Source organism: Nicotiana sylvestris, chromosome 8 (assembly GCF_000393655.2).
Source record: "Nicotiana sylvestris chromosome 8, ASM39365v2, whole genome shotgun sequence".
Taxonomy (NCBI): domain Eukaryota; kingdom Viridiplantae; phylum Streptophyta; class Magnoliopsida; order Solanales; family Solanaceae; genus Nicotiana; species Nicotiana sylvestris.
This window is the reverse complement of record NC_091064.1, coordinates 86,684,704-86,694,608: the sequence shown is the minus strand read 5'-3', so window position 1 is coordinate 86,694,608 and position 9,905 is coordinate 86,684,704. Positions and strand designations below refer to the sequence as shown.

The following is a 9,905-nucleotide window of genomic DNA, read 5'->3' as shown; positions in this document are numbered from 1 at the left end:
ATAGCAAAAAATACCCAGTTGTTCTACCTCATTTCTTGTGCCAAACAATCCGAAACTCGCTTTTGATGTCTCCGATGGATTCATCGTGAAAGTCCAGTCAAGTTAGGCTTTTGAATCACTCCATTTAACCTTATAATGAAGGAGATATATTGGTTTCAATATTTGGAAATAGTGTAAATTTTTAAATATGAATTCAATGGCAATTTTGTAATTAATTTGGAAAATCTGGCAACCCAATTCTTAGTAAAATGACCATAAATTCCTCATATGATGTCGTTACTTGATGATTTCAGTTGCTATAGTTCCAAAATTATGATACGAATATAATGATTTAGTCAAAACACGAATCAATGGACGTTTGCTCGATATGGTAACCTTTATGCTCAAATCGACGTCGAAGTCGAAAACAATCGCCATACAACCCAAACTTATCCAAAACTCATCGAAATTTAACCAAACTTTGTGGAAATGTCCAAAACTATCATACAAACTTATTAGAATAATTAAACTCCGATTCTGAGTTTGTTTACCCAAAAGTCAAACCTTGGTCAACTCTTCCAACTTAAAGCTTCTAAGATGAGAATCATTCTTCCAAATCAATCCCGAACCGCTCAAAAACCGAAACCAACCATATACGCAAGTCATAATACACAATATGAAGCTACTCAAAGTCTCAAACCACCAGATGGAATGCTAAAGCTCAAAAACGACCGGTAGGATCGTTATATTGGTCATATGGAATATCATTGGGGTCCACGCCACTACTTTATATTTCATCCAATTCAATATCAACACATGGTATATTAACTGTGTGACATAAATAAACATCAATAAAATTCTTATCCTAAAGGTTTTTGTAGAATTCTAACACATTAGCATCATACTTAATAAATCAAAATGCTCCATTTTTATTGACTTGACATGCAAATTTCTCCACACCTAAGTACCCAATATCATTTGCCTATTTGTTGAATTGAATAACATGCATTTCATCAGTGTCAGCAGTTACAATAGTAAAATTCAGAATAAAAATTAGAATTTAGTGTATTATTCCAAAATGCTCTAATTTTAAACCCTAATAACGAAAGAACCATTGCATGCATGCAAAACATATCTATCATATAAAATATCAATAACGCGTAAAAACACATGAAAATAACCAAAAATTTCATGAAAGACTACAATCAAACCTTGAATGACTTCTACGTTTCTGGTGAAGGAGAAATCAACGGTACACGAACCTAATAGATTCTAGTTTTGGAACCGATTTTGAAAAAAATATAAACAAAATATGCAGATGATCTAATAGGCAAAAAATCCTATGACAATCGTACACTCCATTTGAGCAGACAATTGAAAATGTAGAGTTCAATTAGAGAGAGACAAATGAAAAATGAAAAAAAAAATGAGAGTAGCTTAGGGTCTTTAGGTCAAAAAAGAATGGGAAATAGTCGATGCTTAGGGTGTTTTTGCGTCTTACACGTGGTAAGTTTTAATTAGTTTTTTGCTGATTGGATTGCCACGTTTGTGAATTTATATTAGTTCACTTATGTTGTAGTTGAAGTGTTTATGTGGGAATTTTGAAAGTTTATTTACCGGCATGTAGTGGCAGATCTGCGTTGTAGAGAGAGAGTGGCACGCCACCCCACAAGCTTTGGTCGAGACAATGTCTATATTTTATATAGGCAAAATACATAAGTACCCACCTAACCTATGGCCCAAATCCCCCTTACACACTTTCTGTGGACGATAATAATATTACACACGCAACCTTTCTAAAGTGTAGCTAATACACACCACTTTTTTCTTGACCAGCTTTTCAAAATATGTGTGAGGTCACGCGCCAATAAGGTCGTGACACGTGTCCTAACTCAAGAAAAAAAAATACTAAATTTACACCAATTGATAATATTTAAAAGAAAACAAACAAAAAAGAAACAAAGCCCCCCCTCCCCCCCCCCCACGTTTCTCATCTTCTTCACCAAAAATTAAAATAATTTTTCCTTCCTCCATTATCACCACCTTATCACTGTTGTTACCGCCATAGCTGCCACCAATGTCGTAGCTACCACCATCACCATTAATGTTCAAAACAAATCAACAAATACCACAGTCCCCCTTCTCCACACCTATTTAAAAAAAGAAACCTTTGTTTGAAAACGAGAAATCCAGCAGCAATTGAAGAGGAAAATACTTTAAATGTTTGTTATGATTCTTTTTATACATGGGAAGAAACATAATATCAAGCTGGATTATAACTTCAAATGCAAAACCCACTTTAAATTGGCTTTAATTATTGTAGTGAGAGTTTGCCGGAAGGTGATTTGGGGAAGAAATGTAAAATATTTTTTTTTTTGTGTAGGGGGGTGGGGGAAGTGGGAGGATGGATCTAAGCTGGGATGACAAGGAACAAAAAAAAAAGCCAGATCTGGTTTCCCCTTTTCTAGTTTCTTTTTACTATCATATTAAGAAAAGATATAAGGAAAAAAATTATGACATGTGGCATTTAATTAAGGATCTGAATAAAATTTTAGAGGTTATACGCGCACAATGTTTTAGTTAAACACGCGCATGCCATCTGGAAAAAATAGTGTGTACTAGCTACACTTTAGAAAGGTTGCGTGTGTAATATTATTATCGTCTACAGAAAGTGTGTAAGGGGGATTTGGTCCATAGTTCAGGTGGTAACACATGTATTTTGCCATTTATATACATATAAAATTGATATATACATCAAATATGGCACCCGCAGTAACAAAGCGTCGCATGGTGTCACTGGCAAAGGGCTAGGAATTCCTCTTAAATGATGTGAGTTTGTTTGTTTGGCTTTGATTTTGCTCTTTTTGACTTGAAGGAAAAGCATTTTTTTTATTTCATATTTTTCTTTTTGGTAATTGTTTTTAATTCATATTTTTCTGTGTATTTCGCTCTTTTGACTTTCGGAAAATAGACATTTTACATATATTTTGCTCTTTTTCCTTGCTGCTAATATACCTTTTAGAAAGAAAAAAACTTCGGACTTGCTATTCTTAATTAATCTTAGGTGAATTTTATTTAGTTTAATTAATTCTTGACTTTTTCTCTTTTTCTTTAAGTACAAATCCTGGGTATGCACAACCTTCATATTAATAAGTACCATACAGTTTTAACGAATCACATAAATATTAATAAAATATGTTTAAATAGTAAAATATAAATGATAAAAAAAAGTTTATATTTTAGAAAATGATGAAAATTGACTATATTATAGTCTTTTAAATTTACGTGGTTATTTTAATATTTCACTAAGAAAACGTGAAGTATTTGCAATGTAACTAATGATGTCATCATCTATCGTCTTCAGAATATGAAAACTCGTTGAGCATAATTGTAATTGAAAGATTTATATTTATAACATTAGTAATATTTTTGATAATTTTATGATTTGCGCAAAGTTGTCATAATTATACATGTTCTTTTAATTTGAACAAAAACGACGAATAAGCGGAATTGAAGCTCAAATGGATCAAACCGACCAAATTATACCCTATTTATTGGACCGTATAAATAGCAATATATTTACGTTCAAAGTAGTGTGGCACTCGAACCTCCAAATCCTGAATTTGTCTGTGTCGGCATGACAATCGGGTGCAAGTTTAAGTGGCGGGATGCATTTTTGCCTTTTTAAAAGTGAGTATTTTAGGTTTAAGTCTCTCTAACTGCCGGTTCCCCCCAAATATGAGCATACCATATCTACAGACACCATAACTTTGTTCTTCGTACTTCATTTGACAAAGCTCTGTTTCTCCATAGAAAGCAGGTCTTCAATCTTTACTCATCTCTTATCATTGTTCTTCCGAATAATAAATATTTCCAAGTTTTTCTTATATGATGTTATATCAATCATGCACTTATGGCTTTCTTTTAAAACTGTTTTTCTAGGGTTCCATACTTAAAAAAGGGCTCTATAATAAGGTTGTAAACGCTCTTGATAAATTACCAGTTTGCTGTTCCTTTAAGTCGTCGTTTGAATTTTGATATAACACTTAAACTCTCAAGCTCGTCTTTTCCCCCCAAGATTCGTCTCTTTTTTACTTTTATTTTAAGTGTAGAAACAAGGGAGTAAAACTACTTCTTCCTTCCAAAATTGTGTGACTTACTTGTTTTTTTTCCTAGTGTTAAACCCATCTTATTTCAATTTTTCTGTGTCTATTTTCTAGAATTTTTTATGTTTTAATTGAAGAAAAGAACTTTCAATTTGGGCATTTTTTTTTATATTGTACCTACATCTAAAAATTTGACATCATAATATGCTTCAACCATCTAATTTGATTTTTCTTAACTGCAGTTTTATGAAACTGGAAATGACCAACGGAAAGCGGAAAACACTCTGTGACTTCTTTCCTGGATCTGGTTCAATTCTTCTTTTCTTTTACTAGATTTATTTGTCTTCCACTGTGATAATGCAAGTGTTACTACACATTAACAGGTCGTTTGGTTCACATACTAGTTATGCGATATTATGATGCAAGGATTATTATGTTGTGAATAAAATTAGAAATGATAATTATTAGGTGAATAATGAAGGAGTTATTATGTGGTGAATGATAATACAGGGAGTAAAATATAGGGAGTACTTACTTTAAGGAGATTTTTGTCTTTAAATACTTGTATCCCAGTATTGCTTATACAAGTTTATATTTTCAAACTCTATCCCTTATGATTTTGATATATCAATTCCTACATAACTTAATGTGGTTATTGTTTAATATCGTCAACCAAAATTAGTTATGCGGGGATCATTTTATTTCCTTCATGGTCAACCAAATGCTGCATAAGTTATCGGGGATTATTTTTCTAATCTTCCCACCAAACACAATTATTTTATACGGAATTTTATGTTGGCGCTGTTTTTCATAATCCCTCCAACCAAATGGCGTGGTATTAGTTATTTGTTTCGTTTTCCAGATGAACCAAGGAATGGAAAAGTTCATGAGTGTGGACCAAGAAATGCAAATCTCAGGGAAGCGGGCAGTAGTAACTTTTGGAAAGAGCATGTTTTCAAGGAAGAAACAGCTTATCGAGCTATGGCAAGGTTTTTCTGTCAATCTGGTATATCTCCAAAGTCAATAGAAAACGTTAACTTCAAAAACTTAATTGCTTATCTTAATCCACAAACTCGTTTGTTTTCATCTGCCATTCTCTCACGGTATTGCTTGAAATTGTATGAGGAAGAGAAAGCGAGAGTTAAAGAAAATTTGAGAAGCTTGAATGGACGGGTTAGCCTCTCAGTTGAGAGGTTAACGTATAACAAGTTCCATGACTTTGGCTACTGGCATTCCTCGGATTTTGAGGAAAATTGTTTTGACTTCATTTGTTTAAGAGTTCATTTCATTGATGAAGACTGGAAGCTAAGGAGTTGGGTTATTAACGTTAGATCTTTTGGTGCGTATGACGATTACATTAGTGAGACAATTAAGTGTCTTTCGGATTTTGGTATTGAAGATAAAGTATCTGCTGTCACTGTGCATAGCTATCTGGACTTTGATGAGATTATTGAGGTCATTAAAAGTAAACTTCTTGAAAAGAAAAGACTCCAATTAGATGGACAATTGTTTCGCGTGTCTTGTTGTGCAGACATTTTTAGTTCAATGGTGAAAAAAGCATTTGGGATGATAGAGGATTTAATCAGTGACATTCGACTCATAGTATTTTGAGGCAAATCACTACCAGTTTGGAATGTGACATTTCATAAATTAAAGGAAGCTTTGGAGTTAGAGGCTAAAGGAGAATACTTGAAAGATGATTATAAGGATTATGATATACCTTCACCCCAAGAGTGGGAGAAAGTTAGGGGAGTATGTAAACTTGTAGGACATGTCTATACTGCAGCAGAAGTGCTATTTATGTCAAAATGTCCCACTGCAGGTCTCTACTTCCACAATCTCAATAAGCTTCGATTTAATCTGATGAAAGAGTTTGTGAGTTCAGATGAATTTGTCAGAAATTTAGCCAATATTATGCTGAAAAAGTTTGACAAGTATTGGAAGAATATATATTTGGTGTTGGCTCTAGCTACTATTATGGATCCACGCTACAAAGTGAAGTACATAGAGTTCTGTTTCTTGAAGTATGAAGATAACGGTCATTTACCGCTCGCATCTATCTTGGAGGCAATCTGAAGCCTTCTCGATGACTATGTGGTGCACAGGTCCACAATGGAGTATCCTATGAGCGATGACGATTCTGATACGGGTGAAGATCTTCTTGAACCAACGGAAATTGTTGATGATCCTAGTTTTGGATTTGACTGTTCAGAAGAGTTTAGCAAATTCATCGAAACAACTAGTCAGCCACCAAAGTCAGAAATTGACTGCTATCTAGAAGAACCTATTGTGCCTTGGACTAAGAACTTTGATGAGTTGAGTTGGTGGAAAGCTGCAAGTCCTAAATATCCTGCCCTATCAAATTTAGCTCGTGATCTTTTGTCAATTCAATTTTCTCTTGTTACAGGCTATGATGCTTATTTTATGGATGTGCGTGAACCTGATAGCCACTTGACTTCCTTGGAGTCAGATTTAGTGAATGCCTTGATGTCTACCAAAAGCTGGTTTGATAAACAGCGTCGTAATGCGGTAATCACTGATTCTTCTGCTCTCATCCATTCGTTTCTTTCATATTTAGTTCTTGCTGGTTAAATGCTAGAAGTGGAGACGGATGACTTAATACAGATATATCAAACCAATTCTCTTTTCTGCTACACGTAGTCTTCTAGCTCACATTAAAATGTGGGGTTCTTCTTTAAGCTGTTGTGCTGGTGAGCAGATTGAGTTTTAAACTTTGTGCAGTTACTACGAGCAGGGTCATTATGGTACATATCATACGTTATTTATAAAAGAAAAAGAAGGAAGCCATTTCTCAAATTGCAACCAAGAAATAGGTGGAAGATAAAATGTTGAATTGGCTCAGCACTTTTGGTACACATATTAATGAGCCAACTTGGTCCTAGTCGCTAACAGGAAAAGGGGGCTGATGATCCATGTGAAGCTCTTTGAATGTCTATCTCTCTCTTACTTCAGAATTGACTGATGATGTTCAGTCTTGTTATTGAACTAGAAAAGAACCTTGTCGTTGTGAACTCAGATCTCATATGTTTCTCTTTCGACCCAAAAAATGAAAACAGATATTGATCTAAGTTGCTCGGACACGGGTGAGGGTCTAGAGGTCGTATCCTTCGAGATGTAGATTCTAAGATTCGGGGATACGGATACGGGTACGGGGATCCGGCTAAAAATAATTCAAAAAATAAAAATATCTCTAAATTATGAGAAATTTTGTAGAATACTTACGTATAGCTTGTAAAGTGTGGATTTTCTTTTTATTCTCAAGTTGTAGATAAGTAAAGGATTAATTTTTTAGACAAGGTATACTATTTTCTTCAAATTTACCCTAGTTTTGGTTCTGATTTTGGGAATCAAATTATATCTCGTCTCGAATTTTTCAGTCCGTCGTGGTCAAAGTACCCAAAATTGTTTGACCATATCAGGTACGGATCCCATACCCACACCCGTACTAGTGTCGTGTCGACACGGGTGCGGCACCTAAACTGCCGTGTCGGAGCAACTTAGATTTTGATAACCACGCCCAATGAGCTTCAGACCTGCTTGTGGTTCAGTGGTCCTCAATGCCTCGTGGGGAAAATTAACTCCAAAGCAAACTTGATTAGCAAAAGACAAGAAATATTACTGGGTGAGGGTCTTGACGAGCCAGAGGAACAGAACCCGATTATGTTTCTGGGTCCTCTATATGGTTTTTGAAGCTATAGAGTGGTTGCTTTTGGTTTGTCACTTCTGACAATTTTATATAGCTGGATTTATGGGTTACCCTTTAATAGAGGCAATGAATGTATAGGTACTCATTCCTTCAACTCGTGATAGATTGATAGTTGACGTTGATGAGACTTGTTATGGCATGAAAACAGTATTTTCAGGCTTATAGTTTAGTACTAAGATAGCATGAAACATCTTTTCATTGGATACAGAATCTAGTCAAAACAGTCTTGAGATTCACTGTCAAAGCCAATAGCTATCTACTCCAGAAAATCTGTCACAACAACAATACACACAAAGTTTGCGGATGCGGACTAACTTCTACCTATTAGGCAACTGACGTGCGTGAAAGGAGCTCTTAGGCTAGAGGCCGGGACTATCCAATAAGGTATACAGCGTGGCCGTAGCCTTGAACATTATCTTTGAACTGAACATGCCATCAGGTAAGAGTAGGCAAGGAGATAATAATTTCATTGGCTAAAATAGAAACTTATTCAAAAGCTCTTCAATAGTTGCTTGTTAGGTTAATCTGACTATCAAGTGACACCAACAGTTGAAATAGCATGTGGGTGTGAAGAGTCCTAAGTGTCAAACCTGGGTAATGGCCCTTCTGCCTTGCTGCTTCACATCAAAGGCAGAAGTTGATTGCATATCACAGGGGTCACCTGTCAATGGACGCTCCTACTTCTTGATTATTGGTTATTAACATCTTATTCACATTTCTTCAGTCTATACAACATTATCCTTAGATGGTATAGCTCAGAAAAAAAATGAAGATGTGGAATTAATTCGGCAATGGCAAACTTTATTTGCAAATGACCAGAATGGTTTGAGCAGAGACTTGTGCGATTTTGTGCTTGCTTTTATGGAGTTTCATCAGGATCTGTCTCTCTGTTAAATTTCTTATATGTATATTTTCCATGCTGAAGGAATGAAAGGTTCACTTTTCTGCTGATATTTGGTACCTTTTGTTCTCCAACTCAAAACTCTCAATGTTTAACATCCAAAATTAAAGCACAGCTAAAAACTTTCTCTTCCTTTTGCGGTGGGAAAGAAGTCATGTTGCTCAAAACTTGGTCGAAACATCACCAGCATTATGTAGTCAAAGCTAGACTTCTATTTCAATTATCATAGCATCGTTCTTCTAGTTATTGCATTATCTTCTGGTTGATGATTCTCTAGTCTAGATCATAACTCAAAGTCTGGCATTTGATGTATTGGAATATTTAACTCAAAGCCTTTCCGTGTTTGCACCATTCTTATTTAGATGTTCCATTGAGGTCTTTGCTAACATCTCTTTTCTGTTCTCTGTAATTTAACTCTCTTGTATGTTGTACTGACTCAACTTTTGTTTTCATGCAGATGAAAGCTGAGGGCTCCGCAGTGCAGAATAATTGATTTGAGAGGAACTTTTCCTTTTTGATGGAAGATTGAGATTCCAAGAAAGCCTTTATTCGGATAACTTCCTATCTGAAATAGCCAGAAACGTTTTTGCGGATAATGGGATGTTATTATATATAGTAGAAATCTACCTAGTCCATTGTGATCCTGCTAGGCCCTAGGTGGAATGCTAGCTACTCATAGTATATTATTGCAGCTACTTCTTTTTTCTGTCTACTTCACCCCAAATGTTAAATAGCCCAGGGAATCTTTATTTTATCAGATGTTGAGGGAAAAGTACTCAATATGGGAGAAAATCCTTAAAAAGTATTCAGCAGAAGATATTCTGAAGGATGAATGTGAAATTATCTTAGGATAAGAAATTGAAGGAAAAGAGCAATACTTCCAATATGAGGAATCGAATAGCAAACAGAGCCTATGGTTTGATATCTGATTTAAGTTGGGGGCGATTAAACTCAAGTTGGATCACGTGACTGAAGCCGCTATCTCTCACTGCTGTTGGCAAAGAAACATATCCAAAATACCACGTCTTTTAATTTTGCTAGGCAAAAGTGATTGTGGTATTAGATTACCTGTGCTGTTCCTGCAGCTGCTACATACTGGAAAAGCATCGAGTCAGTCTAGTTTGTGGGCAACATAATATATGGAGGCATTTTATTGCAGTAATCTATATTTATATATATATATATATATATA

The 9,905-nt window shown here is 35.1% G+C and overlaps 1 protein-coding gene across 2 annotated transcripts; it reads left to right on the top strand.

The window, feature by feature from the left end:
• Nucleotides 1-3,684: 3,684 nt before the first annotated feature.
• Nucleotides 3,685-9,602, top strand: LOC104213036 (zinc finger BED domain-containing protein DAYSLEEPER-like). 2 transcript variants are annotated; one of them, XM_009762435.2, is made up of 5 exons: nt 3,685-3,799; nt 4,328-4,392; nt 4,948-5,091; nt 6,493-6,614; nt 9,171-9,602. In XM_009762435.2, the coding sequence occupies exons 2-5, from the start codon at nt 4,332-4,334 to the stop codon at nt 9,204-9,206; spliced, it is 363 nt and encodes a 120-aa protein (XP_009760737.1). In that variant the 5' UTR covers nt 3,685-3,799; nt 4,328-4,331; the 3' UTR covers nt 9,207-9,602. The 2 variants fall into 2 exon arrangements, with proteins under 2 accessions (XP_009760737.1, XP_009760736.1); XM_009762434.2 differs by lacking the exons at nt 3,685-3,799; nt 4,328-4,392; nt 4,948-5,091 and having other exon boundaries at nt 6,061-6,614; nt 9,171-9,467.
• Nucleotides 9,603-9,905: the final 303 nt, after the last annotated feature.

Bases quoted from the DNA above. Each gene is read 5' to 3' on its own strand.
- LOC104213036 (XM_009762434.2), top strand. From the start codon at position 6,198: ATGGAGTATCCTATGAGCGATGACGATTCTGATACGGGTGAAGATCTT. The intron at 6,615-9,170 runs GTAATCACTGAT...GTTTTCATGCAG, and splicing joins ATAAACAGCGTCGTAATGCG to ATGAAAGCTGAGGGCTCCGC.